Source organism: Platalea leucorodia (genome assembly GCF_965183815.1).
Source record: "Platalea leucorodia genome assembly, chromosome: 9".
Classification (NCBI taxonomy): domain Eukaryota; kingdom Metazoa; phylum Chordata; class Aves; order Pelecaniformes; family Threskiornithidae; genus Platalea; species Platalea leucorodia.
In genome coordinates, this window is record NC_138831.1 from 25,349,696 (window position 1) to 25,373,232 (window position 23,537).

General features: G+C 43.5%; 1 protein-coding gene across 3 annotated transcripts in view; it reads right to left on the reverse strand.

The window, feature by feature from the left end:
* PHF2 (PHD finger protein 2) overlaps nt 1-23,537 on the reverse strand; it is an 87,428-nt gene that overhangs the window by 2,388 nt on the left and 61,503 nt on the right. Inside the window, exons 10-21 of one of the 3 annotated variants that reach the window (XM_082321989.1) lie at nt 22,772-22,863; nt 21,384-21,473; nt 19,683-20,054; nt 18,632-18,751; nt 17,252-17,370; nt 16,407-16,585; nt 16,112-16,185; nt 14,230-14,387; nt 5,723-6,000; nt 3,905-4,000; nt 2,874-2,983; nt 1,408-1,669 (exon numbers count right to left, since the gene is read on the reverse strand). In XM_082321989.1, the coding sequence (XP_082178115.1) occupies nt 1,408-1,669; nt 2,874-2,983; nt 3,905-4,000; nt 5,723-6,000; nt 14,230-14,387; nt 16,112-16,185; nt 16,407-16,585; nt 17,252-17,370; nt 18,632-18,751; nt 19,683-20,054; nt 21,384-21,473; nt 22,772-22,863 (1,950 nt within the window). The remainder of the gene's footprint in view (nt 1-1,407; nt 1,670-2,873; nt 2,984-3,904; nt 4,001-5,722; nt 6,001-14,229; nt 14,388-16,111; nt 16,186-16,406; nt 16,586-17,251; nt 17,371-18,631; nt 18,752-19,682; nt 20,055-21,383; nt 21,474-22,771; nt 22,864-23,537) is intronic. The other 2 variants (XM_082321990.1, XM_082321991.1) reach the window with 2 other exon arrangements.

The following is a 23,537-nucleotide window of genomic DNA, read 5'->3' on the forward strand; positions in this document are numbered from 1 at the left end:
GTCCTAGAGCTCCCTAATTCTGCTTCATCCCACCATCTCCTTCCACAGTCCCTTCATTCCCAGTGATGCCTAATCTGGCAGTCCCCAGGCTCAGGAATCTCCTGTGCTCCATGCAGAGAGATGCCTTGAAGTCCCCTTGGTGCCCCCAGCTGTCCCAAGACCCTGCACAGGAGGCCCTGAAAGTGCTCTGCTCCCTGTGAGGTCAGCCACTTGCTTTCTTGGCACACGGCTCCTTCCCTCCTTTGAGGACTGAGCTACACAACGGGCAATGTGTGATCCATGTGCCTGGTCAGGCTCCCTTCACAATGCCCTGACTGGGTCACCCAGCCCACTGGCCAGACTGAGGTTCGGCTCCATTCAGCACTCCTCTTCCCATCACATCTTCCACTGGCTTGGACCTGTTTCACTAATGCCACCATTTCACCACAAAGACACAATTCCAGGCAAATACGTTCATTCCACTCCAGTTCTGCAGACAGCCACAGGTATTACCAGCTCCTGGCAGTACCCTAGCACCTACCACAGGCTATGCATGTCCTTCTGTATGGCCCATTCAAGCTGCTCTCATGTTTTACTCTTCGGCAGGACACCGTGCACTACCTCTAATTTGCTCCACTCAAATATACGGGAATGCAGGGAACATCTGCCACATTGCCTGACTTTTTACATCAGGGCCTCTCCCAGTGGGATTGCACACTTAATCTTCACACTACACGGTGCCTGTCCCACGCACCTGCCTCTGTCACGCTTTCTTAGAAAAGTTCAAGCAGAGAATAGGAGGTCCTAGCCCAGATTCCAAGACAGCCTCAGCTTTGTAACGCTTTCCCTACAGCAGATAAGCGACCTCTTCCTCTCTCTTGGCTTTGGTTGTGTAGCTGTGTTACTCCCAAGGTTTGATATTCCTCTGCTCCCTTGTGGCAACTCTCAAGACAGGTTTGCAGATTTGCACTGCTCTACACCCGCTGGGTAGGATGTCCTCATGGACGTGTCAGCACACGTACCAGTGTACAAACACCAGCCAACCACAGTGGTGCCTGACCTAGCCCTGGGCAGAACAGCCTTCATAGATGCATCTTCCCCTGCAGAAGGCTTCACCAGACAGGCTGGATCGTGACGTGACCACTGCAGGTGTTCCTCAGGAGCCTCGGGGCATGCTCAGGAGCACTTTCTAGCATGGGATGCCTCACACCCTGCAACAAACAGCCCAGCAGCAAAACGCATATTTGGGCCCACAGTGCCAGGACAGCCAAGGCCATGGGCCCTATCTCTGACCACACCTGACCTCCTGAAGCACTTCTACACACCCATGACAGACACATCATGTGAGGTCCCTGCAAAAGGCATGGATTACATGACCAATTCACCCTTCCCCATTCCTACACCATAACCCCAGACGTATCCTGGTACCTTTGGCAGAGGCATTGTTCTGCGAGGATGATGAGGGTCTCCTCTGTGTGAGGAAAACACCAGGTGCCATCGGCTGCGATCCCCTGTTAGGCTGGGCGACCCCAAAGGTGCTGGCCCCTGCGGTGTACTCGTGATCTGTGAGGCTGCTGGCATGTGACTCCAGCTTCGGCTCTGGCGAGCTGCCTTCCTGAGCCGGTTTGTTCGCGTTGTTGGTTGACAGCTTCTTTTTGGTATTTTTTTTCTTCTTGCCTTTTTGTTCCTCCTTTAAAATGACAAACATGAAGCTCAGATTAATCCCCAGAAGACCTTTAGCTACGGCAAGGGCCAGCGGCGTTGCTTAGGGTCCTGATACAATGAAAACCCATGAAGTTTGCCATGTACAAACTGCTCAGGGTCTGTTCCGATACCATCTCGCTCACAGCTCGCTCTGCTGCATGCACACGCTTGCCTTTCTTGCATCTATGTAGGTGCTTTGTGCAGAGCCTCCTTGTTTGTTAACTCTGCGTAAACTGCGGCGAGTGGGAGCCAGCCAGGACCAAAATGACCCTGCCTTGGGAGACCAGCGTGGTTTTGCATGAACAAACCTTTCGATGTTCCACAAAAACTGTCACCTCCTATCTTCAGGTATCTTCATACACTTTCACAATAGCATGGAGGATATTAAACATTCCACTGATTCACAGACTCTGCTTCCTGCTAGGACAGACATTATCTCTTGACCTGTAACTGCACTTACACATACATACCATGAGAACTGTCACCATCCTGTTTCCCTTGCCTGCCTTCAGTTCGCTTCTTGATGAAACCCTGCCACCATTCTAGAGCTCTTCTACTCAACCGTACGCATCACAGAAGCCCAATGCCACCAAAACCTGCATCTCCAGCAACTTGCCAAGGTGTCTCGCCAACCTTGCTCCAGCAGACCTTGTCACCTTCACACCTCAGTGTCACATTTGTGGGGCGTTAGGCACTTAGCATCTATCTGACCTCTTCAGAGACTGGACACTTATCAACACCCAAAGCGCCTCAATATCTTTGCTAAACTGACCCATAGTTACCCACGGTTCACCAAACCTTTGGAAGTAAATCCTTATGCTTCCCAGCAGCCAATTTCCATGGACAAGGCAATCACACCAGTCAGACTCTCAAATACACATCAATATGTGGTTCACGCACACTCCTTTCGGGCAGCCTCCTCCTGTCTTAGCCTGGTAGCTATGCTCGCTCGCTCACACTTCTTTACACTTCTGACACATCTCCTGCTCTGCGCTGCAGCATTGTCGGATATGTTGCGACGCTATTGGACTTTCATCCCGTTTATTTCCCCTGAGACTTCTGAGCCTTGTGTCACTGGCATGAATAAACACTGAGGAGGACTGGCACTGCACTGCTATTTGGGCATGACTCTGCTGCTGGGGGAGAGGGCTTTCATTTCCTGACAGCTACTACTTCTCAAGCAACCTCACCTGCTGTGACAACTTCGCAGCAGCAGCGGCGAGTCCAGTTTCAATGGAGGCAACTCTCGTGCCCTCTCGCACTGGTCTGTCTTGTCGAGGCACCGAGGGGCCAACTCGTGCTACAAGGAAAGCAGATGCAGATGAGACACGCAGAATGTGCCCGTGTGAGCAGCATAACCACATACAGGGCAGCCAGGCTCTGCCCTCCTGAGCAGGGAGGGCCAGGGGTGCCGCAGCCTCTGCCCTTCCTTCCCCAGGATGTGTGTGAAGGCAGGAGGTGCCAACAGCCTCCAGTCACAGTGGCTTGAGAAGCTGCCAATAAAGATGTAACACAGCTGAGCAACTTCACTGGCAGCTGCAACTGCCTGTAGCCAAAGCCACGGGAGGTTTCCGCCTACACTACAGATATAAGCGACTCCAGCATCATCTCCAAATGGACAGTGTTCACCGCCCCATCAGCTGCGAGTTGACATGCAGTGCCACAATGGATGAGACATGGGCTGCTTGTCACACATACAGCAAGCCGTGGGGACTCCCCTGTTAGTGGGCCACATCAAATGGGTCTAAGGGACCCCCTGGCCTCACTGCCTCCGGTGAGCTGCAACAGAAACACCCTTCCAGACCACCAGCTTTGGCTGAACCTGGAGGAGACCATTCCCACACTCTCTCTCATTTCTCTTTACACAGTCAACACCTAAAAGCCGTGGCTACTCAGCTGTCTGGGCTTTCACTGTTACACTACTGCTCAGGTGGCTGCCAATTGTTCCATCACCGGGAGGGTGAAGAAAAAGAAATGAACAACCCACCCAGGAATGACTTTTTCTTGCCAACTGATTGACGGAGAAAGGCTAACACTGCTCGGCATGAGTCCCAGCGCATGATATCACCTCCTACTGCACTGGAAAGGATTAATCCTTCACATGATAAGGAAATTGCTAGTTGTGGTCTTACAATTTCCACACTCCTTGAAAAATGGCTGGTTTTTTAGGGACCTGCACAACTTAGCCTGACTCTGGGCAGCACAGACCATATGGACTTACCCGTTGGACTGTAAGGGGCATCATCTGAACTTTTCCTTTTCTTTGATCGGGATTTGAATACTGGATTATCTTCATCTGATTCAAGAGAAGGGTAAACTACAGTAGGAAACAAAGGCAATAGTTTCAGTGTAGGAAACAGCTCTACCCTGCATAGAGGCCCACCTGCTCTGTACAGGTGTGGTGACTAGAGGCATCACAGCTAGGATAGCAAGGTCCCCCAGAGGTACCACTGCATGGTGACACAGCTGCAACACTCAGGGGACTTTCTCCTGCTCTCATCCACACACTACACTTGGGAGCTGCCGTCATTAAACTGTGACAAGCTGGTTCTAGGATACACAGTGAAACTTCTCAGACAGGAAAAATCAGTCATGTCTGTGGAACAGCAGCACAGCCAGAAGAGGCATAAACAGGTTTCCTTATCGCAAGCAAGACTGGTACTGAAGATACATCTGCCAACCACTTCATTCAGCACCACACCTTCCTGGCCCATACGACTCCCGCACAGTTAGGCAGAGACAAATGAGACATAATGTGAGCATCCAAAAGATGAATGTGAACCATTCTACCAAAGGACCTCTGGGATAAACACCAACTTACCTAAATTTTGTCCCAGCCTTTACTACAAAGTTTCTGTATTTTTTTTTCACATGCATTTGATTTTTTTGCCAGTTGCCATTTGTTACATTGCTACTGATTTTGGCATTACTGTAGCATTTGGCCATTGACACTAGAAGTATGCTGATCAGACATGGCACTAACAGAGCCTCTGGAAACCAAGCCTGCTCACCACAAAGACTCTCAATTCACTGGCAGCACAGACACATAATGAGCAAATCCACCCCTCAGTAGAGCAGAGCCTTGTTCATGCATGGCATCTGTCTGTAAGCCACACCCATGTCCAACAGCCTCATGGAGCTGCCCTTTCTGAAATCAGCTTCCAGCACTACCACTGCATCCCAGCGCATGCAGTGTACTCTAAATGGCTGGGCAGCCTTCTTCTGCAACATGTCACAGCATTTCCATTTCGCCTTGGCATTTCTGTTAATAATGTGAAAACACACACTCCATTTTTCGAATCGTAACAGATGATTTCTGATGGCCATGCTTGCCGGGGAGACTTAAACACACATGTAGACTCTCCTGTTGCACAGCATAAACCTCTACCAACTTCTTGACCTCTTTGGGACTTCAGGCTTTTCAGTCCCTATCAGTCTTCAAATCACTACTTTTCTTTATTTCCACACTTCTTATATTCAAAAACGCTCCTGCAGATTATTATGGCAGAACTGATATAACTGATGCAAACTGGCTTTGTGCCCATTTCTGCTTCAGATGCTTGCATTCTCTTCCACCACTCAAAATACCATTGGATCCCTTTTCCAAGTACAAATTCAACCTCTCACTCATCTTAGCTAGATATTTTATTGCTATTGTGTAGACAAGGACATTTCTGTCATAAGTACCAGTACCTGACACACATTTCTGGGACAGTTTCCTGTTTCTTGGCTGACTGCTGCGGTTTCAGTGGACTTCCATGCCTCTTAAGATCTGATTGTGAAATGCCTCAAATACAGTCTACCTGGATGGCCATATCACCACTGGCTCTGTAGTCAGTCTACCTATCATACAGCGTTTGCTTAATTTTGCTGTGTAGACCTCTTGCACTCCTCCATACCAAAATACCCATTTGATTTCAATGTGACAGAAAGTGAGCAAGCATATAATGAGAAACATGGGGGGTATTTGCAAACATGCACAAATACGTACATGCATACCCCAGCACACACTCACTCAGACTGCTTCGTTTGTACTTACCGTAATCTGAATCTTTAAAACAGGCATCTAAGTGGTCCTGATCTTCATCGTAATCTTCAATGTCAATACTGTTCTTTGTGCTTTTCTTTAGTAACCGCTTGCCAGCATTTTTGTTGCTGCTGCCACCTGTTTTTTTAGAGTTTTGTGTGGAGATGGAGTTATTCTTCGCCTGATTGGTACCCCATGATGTCTGGAGGCAGGACTCTGATGACTGGAGGTTTGCCATTGATAGCATGCCCTGGATTGCTTCTTGCGTGCTGGGTGAGGCAGGTGGCTGACTGTGGGAAAACATTGAGAAATACAAGAGCTATTAGTGATTCCAGAAAAACACAAACCCCTCACGAACAGTTGGCTCCTTTCACTGCACCATGTTGCTGGAAGAGATTTCCTGATTACTGCCCTTTGAGCAGCTGGGCATGCCACAAGTGGCACCAGTTATTTTTATGCTAACAGCAATATCACAGACAGCACATTAGATTTAGGGTTTGCAGAAGCCAGGAAGCTGTGTGCCGCACGGCTGGGCATGTCATGGGCAGCTCCCTAGGGGCTCACTGGTGGGTGAGGACATGGGTCAGATAACTTTTCAAAGCCCGTAACAGTATTCCCAACAACAAGTGTCTCTACTACCAACTCTGAGGACTTATGGGTCAGCACTGGAGGGGGATGTCGTGGTGAGCTTCTGCTACATACTGCCAAGCAAGTAGAAGAAGAATTTGAACAATTGGAAGGAAGCTCATGATCACAGGCCACGGTTCACACTGGGGGCTGTCACCACTCCAGGATCTGCTGGAAGAGCAACATGGTAGGGCACAAGCAATTCAAGAGATTTCTGCAGTGCATTGGAAGGGTTTTCTGATGTGGATGTGGGATGGATTGATTATGGGAGATGCTGGAGAGATATGGACTGGATGGGTGGACTACAGGGTACGTAGAACCTTGCTTTCATTGAACTTGCTTTTTGGTATTTTATCGCCAGTTGTCAACAGGCACGGCACATCCACTACAGAAAGAAATACATTCCTACAGAGTAGGCTGAGGTCAAATGATATGTAAATTCTGACTGGCATGTATGCTTAGCGAGGTGGGAAAACACACTCTCCACGATACAGAAGAACGTAGAAGAATGATAATCTCATCAGAGAATGCCAGAAATTAATTCTGTGACAGGCAGAACACATCATCAAATATTTCTAGAACTTTGGAGTTTGGGCAAATAGTGAAACGCAAAAAAACTTGCTGTGGTAATGATATTTTTTACCGTTATGCAATTGAAGCCACTAACATACAGCATTTCCCAAATAAATTAGCAGTACCACATCGCTTTCTCTTACTTGATCTTAATGTAATCCACTTTAAACCATTACAGGACTCCAGATAGAGTAATGTACAAGACATAATGGGAGCTTCTGGGCACTAATTGCATTTATAAATAATCCTGAAAATGAGTTAAGACTGGTGTTAGCAGCTAGCAACTCAACAAATAGAAGAACATTGAAAAAACTTATTTAGGAAAGAGACATTTTAATCCCTTCATTATCATGCCAGATGCCTCAGCCTTCTCCCTGTCAAAGGCATACTTTGCACCATCTATAAGAAATAAATGTATTTTCTTTCCATTTTTTCTCCTGACTGTTTTTGCAAACACTGGACTCTCAAAACACTGCAAACAGACCATCAAACACTGACCACTAAATGGGCAAATCAGAGAGGAACTGCCTTAAGCAACACAAGCTTCAACAAATAAATTGTGGAATATGATCAAAACCAGTGGTTCTGAGAGTCAAACCACAACCTGAATGTGTGGGTGAAATGTCTCAAAGAGACAGAGCTGCACACGAGGCAAAGTGTTTCTCATTAGGGCATGTGCTTGCATGTACTTCCATTAGAGGTATTTCAGCTTTCTAAGCCAAAAAAATTCAAGAAGAATCAGGAAGCAATTTTTAAGCTCTGGAAGGCCATATCCACTTTCTGTAGCTTCAGCAATGCTTTAAAAAAAACATTTATGAAAGTAAACTATTGGTGAGTTACAACTATGACTTAAAAAACATTTAAAATGAGCATGGGAGCAGGAGCAAAGCAGCCAGAGTGCTTCTGCCCCCGTGCTCCCTTTGCAGCAGCTGGCTGGCAAGGGCCCTTTGAACACACAGCGAGGTGGCACTTGGCGATAGCACAGACCCTGCCACTGCTCTGCAAATCCTAACAGCCTTGCTTTCCCTTCCTCAAGCTAAAAAATAATGTTGTAGATGAACAGAGGAAAGGACACTCTAACAAAATGGCTGGTAGCAGTTTGTGCCTTTTGCAGTGGGTTCCACTTCAGCATTTTGCACAGCCTCCCTTTGCAGGATTTTATTGTTTCCTTTTACTCTTGTAAAGACAAGGACACACAATTGAGAGATTAGTTTACTGCAACAACCATTTGCTGCCTAGCAAGCATCTGGTGATTTTCAGCTGTGTATAGTGCAGGAACTGAAAGAGGTCCACACTGGAAACTGCCAGCTTCCCCTGCAACACCCAGCACCGCACGGTAAACCTTGGTGCAGCTGCCACACTGTCCACAGGCAAAAGAACCACTCAGATGATTGCCAAAAAGGCATAGCCAAAGCAGCATGGTGGACGCCTGAATGACCCACATGGCTGGGCTGTAGAGGATGAGTCCAAGGTATGCCAGGCCTAGCTCTCACCCAGAGCCCATGCTGAGCTGGTACAGAGCCCAATGGGCCAAGATGGCACCCACACTGAGCAGCCTGAGCTCGCGAGCCTGATAACAAGCCATGTCCATCGCCATCACCAGCAATTGCCTTTCTGATGCTGCTCCCGAGAGTTGAAACTGGCAGCATGTTTTCACATTATTAACAGAGAGAAGCACCATAACAGAAGGGAAAATTTGCTGTTAAAACTCATCCCAAATAAAATCTCCCCCAGGGCTGACCAGCCTGCAACACTGGTTGGGACAGTGTGATGAGAAGCAGGGAAGGGCAATCTGAGGAAGAAGACATTGGTCTGTATGGCACAGATGGCTTTGAGCCCTACACACAGTGCTCTCTGCAACTATTTATTGTATTGGGTTTAAGCCTTGGGGCCTCAGTGTCCCAGAACAGCTTGCTGTTGCTAGCAGTATCTTCCTCAGGGAGGAGAGCACAAAGCATCCCTTCAGGCCACATTTTGTGGGGCTTTCACTTTGCCTGCGTTACCCGCCTAAACTTGACAAGAGCATCTTTTCCCTGACAGCATGTTCCAGGGCGGGTGGCAATAGGGAAACAGCCGTGATCGTGACCAGAATACACACAATTCAGCATGGGCAGACTAAGGTTTTACCTCCTTAGTTGAGGCTGGCCCCTGCGCTGTCTGGGCGCAGGAATCATCCCAACACCCTGAAGCTAGGAGGAGATATCATGCAGGGAGCACGTGCCTCACTTTTCATAACCAATTTACTACTGCCATCTCTCTCTGAGGGTTCAACATCTCTAGGCAGATCATCTCCTTCCTTTGATAAGCACTTACTGAGCCTTTCACCTATACTCTCATATTTAGAAATTGAATTTATTAATTTCAGCAGAATATTACTCATTGAGGGGTGGCTTCTTCCCCATTCTCCATGCTGCCTACACAGATGGCTGGAGGCACTGAAGGGCAAGGGGGAGATGAGAGGCAGTCAGCTCACTAATGTCTCACCTCGCCTCTGAATAACTATCACCCGGTCTCATCTTAAGATTAGGGGAAAAACAGATAAGGGCAAAGGAAAGTCACAGGAACCACTGAGCATTTTCTAAATGGAAACAAGAACTAACTTGAAACAAGAACTATCTCATGGGGTTGCAGAGAAGACAGAGCCAGGCCATTCTCGGCGGTGCACAGCAATAGGATGAAAGGCAGTGGTCACAAGCTGCAGCAGCAGAAGTCCTAACCCGACACATGAAGAAAAGGTCCATTCCGAGGGTGGCTGAGCAGCTCACACAGAAAGGCTGCAGAATCCCCATCCCTGAATATACTTAAAACTCACCAGGGCAATGCCCCAAACAACTGAGTGAAACTTTGCAGCTGGCTGTGCTGTGAGCAGGCGGCTGCACTAGGTGACTTCCCGAGGCCCCTTCCAACTGCCGTTACTGTGGAATACTTCAAATAAGAACCATTGAAAAACAGTTGTGCATGTAAGGGGAAGGCAATAAATCACCATCCTCTCTCTGTGATAGTAGTTCCGTGTCATTTCTGCATTTCCCCTCACCCCACCTGTGGCCAAATGCAAATGAACCACAAAGAAGTGGAGCCAAGATAGTGATGACTTATCAATACTTTGGAGAAGTCATGGTTGTATAAAACTAGGGAACTCAAATAATTTCAAGTACAAAAACCAGTATTTCCTTCCATTTTTTAATCAGACCTGGAAACAACAAATAATTTTTCTCATTTCAATATCATGTGACTACCAGTCCTTCCAAGCTTTTTTCCATATTCCAGTTCTTTCAGACTGTTTACACATTTACACATTTACATTTACATTTCAGACTGTTTACACATTGCCTTTCTGCAGTACCTCTGTCATTATCTCTCCCCATCTCACTACCATTGACACAAGTACGGGAGATGCAGCTCTCTAGAGCAATCTAGGTAATGCCATCAGGGGATCTGGTTTGGTCAGCTGCAAACAACAGTCCAATATTTTACAGAATAAAGTTTCACACAATTCAGATAAGGTCATTATCACAAAAAGCCCTGACCTGCTTCCTAAGTTACTGCTGGGGTTCAGCAGCTTCGGCGGTGGTCTGACAGGGCTCCATGCTTCCCACTTGAGAGCTGGCTCTCATCTGCACAGACCACTGTGTGAGCAAAGGAGATTCCACATAGACCTAGCTGCACTACTGCTACGTGGAGTATCCAGAATGTACATACATATATATATGTGTGTGTATATATATAAATACATACATATGCCTACCCTTTATCTGCCTTAGAAGTAGAGAAAGATGGAAATTGTTCCTGAGAGTCAGACATGACCACATTGGCATTATGTTGCAACACAGTATATTTGTATATCATGTTTCTTCCATTTTTATTTTTTTTTAAAAAAGCACGTTATGGCCATTTAAAAAGCCTAGCATAATTATGAAATGAAACAGTAATTTCATTTATGGGGAGCTTTTTTCAATCAAGCTGCAACACACACTGCCAAAGCCTAATTTTTTATACAAGAGCCAAAATTAATGTGACACATTCCCACTAAACTACCACACACAGTGTAGTAATTCATGTAGAGTTTAGTTATGAGACTGCGTTTGCGACTTTGATTTCAGAAACCGCAAAGTCTACAAATACACTGGGTACAGAGCCCAGGCTGAAGGGAGGAAAAATGAAAGGCCTGAGTCCTACTCCATTACAGAGTGGCAGTTTTAACCCACTGCAGACAGCAAAAGACACCTCTCAAGCAAGAAAGAGAATCTTTGAGGACCATTTCTTTAACCTGTTTCTTCTGCTTAGCACTGCATTTCTGCACATCGTCAGCAGGCAGCAAACCATGTTACACATGGAATGGTTAGTAATGTAAACATGGCCAAGGCAGATTTCTTTTAATTCTTACAACGGTTGATAAATTTTCTGATTTTATACCAAACTTCAAGCATGGGAGTCATATTACACTGGCAACTTTATTCCCAGAGTTAGATACGCCTACCTACCTGCTGACATGTCTAATTACCTGCCAAAATATAAGTGTAAATTCAACACAAACACTAGTTCCATTATGCACCATAACACAGAATGGAAAAGGAATTCACAGGAATAGTCAAATAGACAAGTGCCAACACGATTATTTCTTTTGAAGAGCAGGCAGAGAGTTGGGGCCAAATCTCAAGAGATGAGGAAAATCTAGAACCACTGACCCACTTGAGCTCAGACAAGAAAAAATATTCTGTTTCCTGGGAACTGCAGACACATTGGTACCTCTCCCCATACCCTCCACAATCACAGGAGGTGGCTGGCTGTTTTGATCAACCACTCCTTGCTAGGGGGGAAGGCAATAATGGAGGAAAAACAGGACTAAACTGAGATTAGACCTCTTCCCTAGAAATAGCAGCCTTGTCAAGATAAGCCTTCTAAGGATATGTAGTGACTATCTTACTTGATTTAAAAATCATTGGCTTTTTTCACCCCCATTAGGAATGAAAAGAGAAGTCTTACAGGAGACTGCATGCACACCTCTGTTCAACGCAGAGATGAGGATCCCTGTCACTGTGCTGCAACAACTAATAAACTCTAAATGTTGATGCACAAGAGCAAGACTATCTCTCACAGAGCTGCCTGGTACTTCACGACTGATGTACCCTGCATGAAGCCAGTCTGTATAATATGCTTTAATCTCTTCCAACCATCTAAGCTGTGAAAGAGACAATTGCCTAATAAATTGAGAAGGTTGAACCAGAAGATGTTTCTGGTTCAGCAACACTCCCTCCTTTAGATTTCTCTGTAGCTCTGTCACCACACTACAACCTTAAAAAACTCCATCTTCTCTCTCAACATCAAAAAAAACATCTTTTTTTTTTTTTTAACTCACTGATAAAATTTGCTTCTATGGTTTCCCTTGGTAACTTATTCCATATGTTCCCCTTTGACCACAAGGCATTTCTTTTGGAATTCTCAGTTACGGCTTCTAACTTCCAATCTTTCCCAGGCTTAGATAATATCTTCCTCTCTGAGGGGACCTTCTCATTCCACTTTAACAGGTCCTTTCAAATTTGCAAGCTGCACTTTTCCTGGGTCATGCACACCCAACACCCAGCAAGGGCACAGCACGGGTGAGGAGGATAGCACCAGTCTCTCTTTGTCCAGTCTGTTCTCAACTCTCAGACCACTCCTACAGCTATTTCTACTTCCTCCACAGGTTCTGTGGCTTTGCGTAACCAAGAGAGACCTAGAGAAAGCGGGGAGGAAAAAGATGCTCTTGGGGTACCCCAGCAATCACTGAACATAGTATCTGGCTTTCCTACTCAAAGCAGATGATTGCTTTTGCTGCTTTGCACCTATAAAATGGTGCAACACACCTCTTGCTTCCAATGCAACATCATGAGAAGGATAATTGCTGCTTTAAGCAGCCAGCCTGGAGAACCAACATGTCCTGCCTGCCTGGTGAAGGTGGTTTTCAAACGAAGGCAGAGTGGAGATGGAACTGGCTTATTAAAATGCCAAACAAGAATAGTCTTACTGCATGTTTCACATCACGTTTCCCACATCACCACCTAGCCTGTCATTCTCACCTTTCAGAGGATAATTCCTTTCTTTGCACAACAGGCATATTTAGAGGCTAAAAACTTGTGCCAGCAATTTACCAACAGCCCACAGCTTCCAAAGGTACCAAAGCTGTGGTCCCTGTGGAACAGTGCAAAGTGCTTAGGTGAATACCTCTGGTTTTCAGCAGACCAGAAGGGGGACAAATCATTCAGCTAAGACTGCAGCAGCAAAGATCTACTTAATCAGCAGACTACTAGGGAGCACAGGGCATAAGATGTAGCAGTTCACGTCTGCAGTGCCATTCTGTGCATGGAGGCCATAAACTCAGCTGATATTCCCAAAACCCCTGACTGGGGATTTGTTCCTAAGGTTTGAGTTAAGCAGGACATTTCCATATCTGAAGAGTCCCACTAGCTTCTTTTGAAATTACATACATGCTTCTATTACCTAATTCTCCATCAGTGGTTTAAGATCAGATGTGGCCTGTAAAGAGTAGTGAACCCATACATTTGTTTTGAGACAGGCCCAAACAAAACCCTTGTTTCAGACAGTCCTAAACAGCAGGATTTGAGTCTAGGAACCATATTTTCCAATTTTGCATTTCTTTTCACTGCTCACTGTTTGGATTACTAAAAGATCTAGTCTTGTACCTTATTAACTATATTCCAAAACATTCAGTGTCAACTTCCATGTCCACCTACAGTGGTCCCATATGAAACACAACCAAGCCCAGGCAAGCACTTCCATTTTAGGTATAGAAGTACCCATGAAAGAGCTTGTTTTTTTCCAAGCCATGTGTTTTGGTGGGGAGAAGAATGATGACCAGGGGTGTGAGGGAGGGTAGACGGTTTCCTATTTTCTTCTTTCAAACGTTCGACATTCGGGGAAATGCGCGGCATCTTACAACGCCTTATGGAAGGAATCCTGGTCATTTAGATTACTTTATTATATTATTACTACATTAAAAAACATTATTCATGACCTCAAGCTGCCTTCACTGAGCTCTTTCTTCCTTTTGAATGATTCATCTATTATAGTATTATTGCTAAAATGGATGTTCAGCATTTACAGATGTGAAATGCCTCTATTTGTTTAAATTATACGACCAAAATCTTTCCCACACATTTTCCCACCTCTCCCTCCAGATCACAGGACAAAGGAAGAATTTGCATACTGGAGCAAAAGCAGTTACTGAGCTGCAAAATTCATCCTCTCTCACTCACACACACAACCACAAAAGAGCAATTTTTCTTTACGGGCAAGAGGAAGAAACATCCTTTGGTGCGTACCTGTTGGTGTTATACTCTAAACCCCCAACTTCCTTGCTTGCCTGCAAAAGATCAAGAATTCCTGCTGAACTTCCACTCTCTTTCTTTACTTTGGAATTGCGCCCTGGCTTTGCCTCCGTGTCAATGTGAAGCAAATCTTCATCTGACGAGTCATCACTCTGTAAAAACAAGGAAAAGGCTCAAAAAAGGGGAAACTCACTGAGTTAGTCAACAAGAACAGCACAATAATTTCTGCAGTCTGCTGTTCCTCCAAAGACACAGGGCTAGCTGTCATTAAAGAAAAAACAAACAAAACAAACAAACAAACAAACAGTAAAAATCAGTTTCCTTGCAGCCTGTAGGCATAGTAGGTTTTTCTTTCCCCTTCCAACCCTGGAGAAGCAGCTTTGAGATCTGATCCTGCACACGGGATCAAACCACTGTAATGGTGTTTCCAAGTGCTGTGTTGCCTTCTCAGCCCCTGCTCCTGTACATAAGACCATGACCCATGTAGCAAAAAAAAAGAATGTGTGGCCATATCTCTGTCAGCCCAGATATGCATCAGGGCACAGGTCTGTATCTTGCAAGACTATTAACATAGCCAATTCAGACACAGGGACAGACCCACTTCTGCCATCCCTTCTGCTAGAGAACAGGATGATATGACAGAGGAATGGGATAGACACATATGAACAGTGGCATCTGAGGCCACTGAAGGAAGCTACCTGCATCTAACTATCTTTCTGGGGCTGGTATCTCTATGCACTATAGTCAAGCATAACAGAACAACTTTTTTCCCCATTCCTGCCCTGCTTTCAGGCCTCTAAAGTCCCAGCCCTTATTGCTTAGACTGCCAACCACTGTTCTCCCCAGGAACTGGCCTCCCTCCTTAACCTTCTGCACAGTGAGATACCAACATGTTTTTCCATGTTCTCTGTGCACTGGTGTCCAGATGTCAACTACTGACTCAGGCGAGGTGTGCACTTGCTCTTTAATATCCCTGAGCCAAACCAGGATGAAAAGTATTCCTTAGTTCTTAGGGCCTAACATTTCAGTCACCTACAGTTCTGTGTTAACAAGCTATTTTGCTTTTTCTGACTTATTCAGATATTATAATATGAATTTGTATTAACCACAGTTGGGCAAAACATTTAATGTCATTTAATTTCCAGCATTGAGCTTCAATGCTAACACAGAGCAAACTTATGCCTGAAGGTAAGCTATCAACAGGCACATTGACACTGCCTCAAGTTAGGGACGTGCTAAAGTATCATGCTGAGTCAAGGGCATTCTAGATGCAAGCCCGTAATAGGCAGAGGGAGACGCTGCTAAGTGATAGCAAACAAAATCTTTAATTGCTACTCAGTAGGTATGAAGGGCTTGTAGTAATGTGAAATGTGAAATGACATGAGTTCAATTGTACTAGCATTACGCCAAGTTTCATCTGTCAAACACGAACATGGAAATTTAACGACCAGTGTTCAATGCACATGGAAATGGGAGGACAGACACAGGTGGGGAGCACAGCTTGAGACAGAGTCCTGTGCCTGTCAGCAATGCAACATCAAGCCAGGTACAACAGAAAACTCCTTCTGACCCTTCCTATTCCATCTTACGGCTTGCTCCTGTTCTCGTGTTGTGATACAACTGTCACCGTCCCCATGCATGCTTCCCATCAGGCCTGATCATGTACAAGCAGTTCAAGCCACAGTACCAAATTATGTTTAGTCTTGGCAATGTCTGAATGCTTCCTATTCTGAGCAGACTGTGGCTGCAGAATGAAGGAGAGGATGTGACAACAGCCTGTAAGAAGGCTTTGCTACTGCCATTACAGTACTACCCCACGTACTGTGAGAGACATACAATGGGTGTTTGCTTGTGATAGGTACAATAATAACCATACCTTGTATGATACCGACTCCACCTTTGGCTTCTTAACAGGAGTGTGCTGCAGAGTGTCTTTTTTGTCTGATAAAACTGAATTTAAAAAAAAAACGAAAAACAAAGTCATGGTTCTTTTCCCTTCAAAAGATAGCACTCTTAAGCCATAACCTCTAAAGCCATTCAAATCCACTTATATTTGACTGACAGTTAAAACATGGCTTTATTATAAATCATATAGATTTTAAAGACTCATTTTGGACAATCAACACATAAGACTGTTGTGCAGATACAGACAAAATAGGAAATATTCTTACAGGGCAGTTCTCTTTTTGTAGTGTTTTTCTTCCTTCTGATTGGAAATTCATCAATTTTTAGTTCACCATCATCTGACACATATTCATATTCATCTCGTACAGGTTTTGCTTTATCTTCTTTAAAATTCTGCAGTGACCCAAACACACTAGTATTCAGCTGGGTTTTGACTCCCTTTGAACTGAAAAAAAAAAAAATTACAAATCCGTAACAATACTCTGATTAGAAAACATTTTGTGAATTGACAGAGAGGCAGACAATGAATATCTTTATGTAGAAATCTCAGTCGACTTGAATACTTTCAGAGGTGCCACAGCAATTCAAATAATTTTACAAACACACTCCTGTACCTACAATTTATATCTCAAAATATGATGCCAACTAGAGTAGCCTTGGCTGGCTTCAAATAAGCACTATATTATTTAAGGCTGTCTCAAGGTATATCATGATATGCACAATACACATGCAGCATGGAAGTTTGGTATGCAGAGTTCATTGAACAATTTCTTAAAAATGTACCCTGAGTAGGATCTGCACAAAAACCACTTAATATAACTCAGCTAGTAAGAACCTGAAGTGCCAAAACATGAGACACTGCCTGAATGCTTAAGACACTATTCTCAAGCAAACTACCAGCCTCAAAGATAGGTCGTTGCTGTTATGGTCAACTATGCTGCTTTCTAAGTAAACTCAAGTTCTAGAGCGAAGAACTTTTTGCGTAAGTGTATTTTCCACATTGACCAGAAAGGCAGATTTTTATCTTATTGTATAAAAAAACATAAATAATGACAAGGCTTTTTAATCTGCTTTTTTTAATTGATGTGTATTGTCATATTTTTTTACTTACCCAAGCAACTTCTTATTAGAGAAAGAGAAGGTAAATTTGTTGTCTTTGTTTCCTGATAAAGGCGTCTTTTCTGATTTGTGTTCCTCTTCCATTTTTAGAAGTGAATCAGGTTTACTGTTCTGAGAGGCAAAAGACCCAAAACAAAACAAAAAAAATAGTTGAATGAGTTGTTGATATTTCAGATTCCTAGGTAACCTCAGAGAATCCATTGATCTATATGCAGAGAAAAATATGTTCCCTCAAATGTGGTAAGTAATAGAGGATTATACTCTTCCTTAGACTACATGGGTTTTAGTTCACAGACTTGTCCCCATTCAAGAAGCACTTCAGCACCAGTTTAAGCAATGCCCGCCACAAACACAATGCCAAATTTAAATATTGCTCTCTTAAATTGGTGCAGACTGATGTAAAATACTACACACACATTTCGTGAATCAGAGCACAGGCTAAGCACACTGCTCATCATGATGCTTGTGTGCCTAAGGACAGAATCTAGCACAGTGCCTATAACCTCGCAAATGCGACTGCATTTTATTCTGAAGCTCCACTTGCTTCTTTCACACCTTCAGAAGAGCTTGAATTATGAATTTAATAATTTAATGTCAAAGTCATTCAGTGCAAAGGAAGCCTTTGATTAATTTTTAAGTATCGCCTTAATACTTTCCTAAGCTGTTCTGGCTGCAGAATTAATTGGTACATACTGATCTAATCACATTAACCGCGATTTTTTTTAACACAAAAAATTTAGATGTCTCTAATGTTAATGATTCATGATTCTTAGTGCATGTACTTTTGTTTTGTTTTGCTTTGGGGAATTTGTTTGCACCTTTGTCATTAGAAGTTCACAAAGCAGGTAAAGTTCAGACAGCTGTATCTGTGAGAAAGCCTAATGTCACCTTGTTTTAAATGGTACCTGGAGAAAAAACGTATTATTCTATGAATGAATTTTACTCACCCTACATTAGCCCTCCAGGAAGGCAAACTTTTAATTCATGTGGCATAATTCAGATTTCATTAGCTCTACTTTTACGCCATCATTAGTTATTGATTTCTCTGGAACTACTCCAGACTTACAAGTATTACGACTACGTTAAAGTAAGAAACACAAAAGAGATCAGCACTGAAAAATCTGACTATTAACAGTGTTCCCACTGGCTTCAACAAAGATGAAGATGGACAATTCGGCATATACTTTTGAAGAATCTGCCTCCCCCCCCCCGCCCCGTGATTACTTGATTATTTTCTGCTCAAAATTTTTTCTTTGGGAACTGAAAATTGGTGCCTTGTAGTCTCTGCTTAGGCAGACCTATGAACATTTCTCTACCCTTGACTTATCATTATGTGGCAGAATCAACAGCAGAATTTAACATAAGATATTACCTTATATTTCCATTTGGCTTCTGTTTTGCTTTTATTTTGCTCTCGAACTTCAAATTTCTCCACCTCATTCTGCTTACTAGCAGTTTCCTTATTGGGAACACTTAAAACATTCTTTGCAGCCTGGGGAAAAAGTCAGCATGTGCTCTTAAAGAGGATGGAGTGTTGGCATGTTACAGAAACACATTTTTTATCTGGAATATAACATGATATATTTTTGAAAACTCTTCTGATTCATTCTTTTTGAACCCAAATAGGAGATTCAATCAAATATTGCTGCTTCAGAGAATGGAGAAGACTAGCTGCATTTCTCCTTGATATACCAACATACAAGATTACTGTAAAAACCTGCTAATCTCCTTGCCTATTGCTCTGTGGACAGGTTTCTCAAACTGCATACAAACTACTAAAAAATTCAGAAGCATTTTAGAATAGACTTATGGATACTTCTTAACAAACAGTGTACAATACATTACTCCATCAGTGCCTCAGTGAAATCCTGGCCCCTGCTGAAGTCAGCAGCAAAATTCACGTGGAATTAAAGGACATCAAAATGAAACTTGTCCTACGTGGGCAAAAATGGAAGCAAACTATTGTTTTATCTTCATTCACTCATTCTAGAGCAAAATCTCATGCAAAATGAGATTCCTTCATCTCTGATAACCAATTATGGAAATGCACACAAGAATGCTAATAACACTTGAAATAAGACTATAATAGTTCAAGAGGCAAAAAAAAAGCCATTTAAAATGTCTTTTAATTTTCATCTCGCCTCAGTCTGGGAAGGGAACTGGCAGTAGTTTGCCAGACTTGGCTTGAATCAATAGGTTTCTTGAAGGCTCCATATCAAATTAATAACCAAGCAAACAGAAAAATCAAATTGAACAGTCAGGTAAAAAAAAGGGCGATAAGCTAGCATTTGCAAAACTCTGATTTATTTCAGTGGAGACAGGGTTTTACACTGTGTTGCTTAAATTATTTTTTCATGAGACCTAAGGACTGATTTTATCACTATTATGGTGAGAAAACAGGAAGAGGTTAAAATATGACCCACCTTCCCCTTCTTTGGCGTCTCGATCTTTGTCAAAGCCTCCTTTGTGTGTGCCTCCAGCAAGTCAAGATTTGGAATGGCTGGCGGTGGACTCTCTTTTGCCTTTTTTCCTTTCTTTTTTCCTTCTCCCTTAACTTTTGGTGTTTTGGGAGGCTTAGGGGGTTTGGGTGGCTTGGGAGGTTTGGGGGGTTTGGATGGCTTGAGTTGTTTGGGGGTTTTCACAGTTTTGGGCGTCTTTTTTTTAGGGAGCTTTTCTACAGGTCGGGGCGGAGGTGTCACTTGGACAGGTGATGGTGCCTCCTCCTTCTCCACAGGGCAGATCTCCTCGACATTTGTGTTGGCACTTGTGTCTGCTTTGCTGGCTTTTGAAGCATTCTGTAGCACAAAATGGGAAGGCATTCAGACCCACCTGTCTCACGTTAGATATTCCCCTGCACCCTCCATTCCTTGGGGAAAAAAACCCCAAAGATTCCCCCTTCGATGAAGGGGTAACTGCATTCACAGGTCAGGCTGGCCAGGGAATGAAGACCACAGCACATGCCACAGTAATGCTCTGCTCACCACCAATTACTGCCCCCACATTGCTCAAGCACAGGTTTGGCCTGGAGAAACTCAAGTGGCTTCACAAGGAATGTAACTCTCACTAGGTTATATCATCAGGTAGGACTGCTAAATGGACTGCCCATACAAACAAACATATGAAATGAATGGTCTTTTGTTTAAAATGCTAATCAGCTTGAGCACAAACCATTTCCATTTAATTCAGATGTGATAAATGTAGCAGAATCATGTTTCATGCCCTCAGGAAAAATAAGCAGTAAAATAGCTGCCCAATTAAAATTAACACTGTCTGACTAATTAAAAAGAAATTATTTTCTGCTTAACTTGCCATTCTGACAATCAGAAAACTTACATACTACATCGAAGAGGATAAAAGGACACGACAGATTTCAATTTTGAGGTCTTCGGATATAGTTAGAAAAGGGGTGGAATGTAATGCAATGTCTTCTTAAAACAACTGAACTAGCTATTGCCACCTTGCACTGTCACACATCTCCACTAAGTGGAATATAATACCAGACTTAGTGGATGATACCTCCATGTAACCTCCTTTTTTGTTTTTTTTTTGGGGGTTGTTTTTGTTGGGTTTTGTTTTGGGTTTTTTTTTGCGGGGGGTTATAATTATAATCGCATTTGCTATAGTGACTTTGCCTAGAAGCCAGTCAAGAGCAAGGCTTCCTATTGGGACAAAGTACAGAATAATAGTCCCAAGCTCAGACAGTGTCATAGGGAAGACCCATGAACATAAGGAAAAGCAGATACTATGTAGGGAGCATGATCACGGGGATGGCAAGTGTTCTTTGAGTTCTATCATATTTTTGGGTAGAGAGTAGCTAAAGTGAAAGAGCAAATAAGGATGGTGAGGGGATTGTGGCCAATGCGGCTAGGAGAAGGTGGAGGAGGAAGGATGTAGGACAGGCAGACACAGCATAAAGCCGAGTAGAAAGCAAATAGGAGCCCAGAATATCTGGCGAGTCAGCCACGGGCAAGAGTCCTGAGCAGTCCCCCTGCCGCGAAACCTCACATGAATTCTTTTAATGAAGAGAGTGGGAAAAAAGATTCATTTATTTCAAGTCATCCACTTTATAGCCTAGATTATTAAAAGACCCACAATATGGTTAACATTATGAAAAGAGCACAAACCTCACTTAGTCTTATTTCTTTGGCAAGGTCCTTGATAAGTTGTGCTGGTTTGAAGTTTTCTGGTAGTTCATCTTCATGCTCTGCTAAAGCCTAAAACAGAACAAAGACAGACTGCTGTTTCTGTGCATGTTTTTTTGAAAAAATATTTTAAAGAATCTCATTAAGTAACACATCAATATTTTTCCTAGATACTGAAATCAATACTGACTGCATCAGTAAGTCCAAATAAGGAAAAAATATAATTTTTTCCACTTCTGGATGTTATTGTAAATAGTTGTCCTGAGAGAACAAAGTCAATAGTCTTTTTCAGATATTATTGCATTTTCACAACTGTAATACCACTTTGCTTACCCCTTTAAATGAGATTCTGTGGAAAATTCCTTTTCTACATCTACAAGGAGAGATTGTCTTAGGCTGGTGTCTTCAATGAGTATAATAGGCATATACATTGTCAGCAGAGTGGTTTGGGAGCTCCCTGACAGGACTAACAACATTTGCATCCACATGTCATGTTATAATATTCAAAGTTCAGCTTTACCTAAATGCCAACACAGTCTCACTTCCTTTGACTCACTACTTCTCATCTGCATGGCAAGTAGAAAAATAAACAGGGTGACATGGAAAAGAGGGCTTCCACACCAGTCAGTCCTTCTTCCTCCCAGGAAACCAGGGAGCAATTCTGAATTCAGCCTCAAGCACTGGCTTTTTGCAGTAGGGAGCAGCCAAGTCCCTGACTACATTTAAATCTGGGACAGCCACCTAACTGACCTAACTGTGTATGCAACATTATGTACTCAGCTGCTCATCCCTTCTTAAAATGTCTGAAAATCCTAAAGCTGGTAGTTCCCCTGTTTATGTTTTATGATTGAGTGGCCTGTCTTCTGCAGCTAATTCCCCAAAACTCTAGGAGCAACACACTCAAGAATAACACTTCTGAAATGACTACAGCAGGAAATTCAGGCTGCAAATCCCTTTAAGCCTTCTCTCCAACCAACATGTATTTCCTGGCTCAATTAACATGTTGATTTGCGGGAACCGGGCACCTTGTGCACACAAAAATGCAGGCGTTGTTCTAGGCCTCACTCGCATACACAACCTCTGCTTAATTGATTTGGCACATGAAAATTCTCAGAGTCAGGGAGAACATTCATTCAGTATCCTTTTGGCAGTGTGCAGAATGGACTTTTTGAAAAACCCTAGTGGTACCTTTTTTTCTGCTGACTCCTCGTGTGGCACTAGGAAATCCCAGCTATCGCCCTCCTTCCCTTTGAGATTTTAGAATTAGCTGTTTTGCTATAGAGATATCATTTGTTCTAGCATTTGCTCTCTGTTCCAGTGACTGACAAACCTGAGGAACACACAATATTAAAACAGGCTGCTTCTCCTACCTGTTTTTTAGTCCATGACCTGAAAGCACCATTGAGAATTTTTGCTCCTTGGAGTAAATGAGCAGGAGGTTGTTGCCCACCTTTATGCAAACCTAAGTAGAGGAAAAAAACAATACCATTCAAACACTGCTAGCTAAAGTTGTTTTACATAAAGTCTTTAATTTGAAAAAGTCGAACTGTGAAAGTTAACTCTTTGAAAGTTGGTCACCACAAATGAATCCCTATTATAACTTGATCGTAATAAGGAGTATATTTACTGTGTCATAAATCCAACTCAGCCTTCCTACACTGTGCTCCTGTAAGTTATGTCTACACTGGCAATCCTTCTGGTTCTTTTCTTGGTCCCGTAATCAAGCTAGCTTTCATGTTCATACATCCTAGGCTGGGGGAATAAAAAGGTACCATCAGAGGTTCTTTTATTCTGACTGAAAAAGCAAGTACCAATATGTAGAAACAAACATTATATTGGCCAAAGCATTTCACTTCTGCATGAGTACAAGCTTGCCTAAACTTTTCCCCTCATTCCAGTTCTTGTTCAGAGTCGGTCACAAGGGGGCCCCCTTCCAGGTGACACCCAGAGGGACCCCTCACCTTGCTTATTAATTAGACACATTTTTCTCGTTATAAAAGGATCCGGTGGGTGTCTCTAGACTCGTTCTGTAAGAAGAGAAATAGAGGCAAAGAGCAAAGTGAGACCGAATCTGTAAAGAACATACACGCATGGATGTTTGGATCAACTCTGATTGGGAAGATTTTGAATTGCACA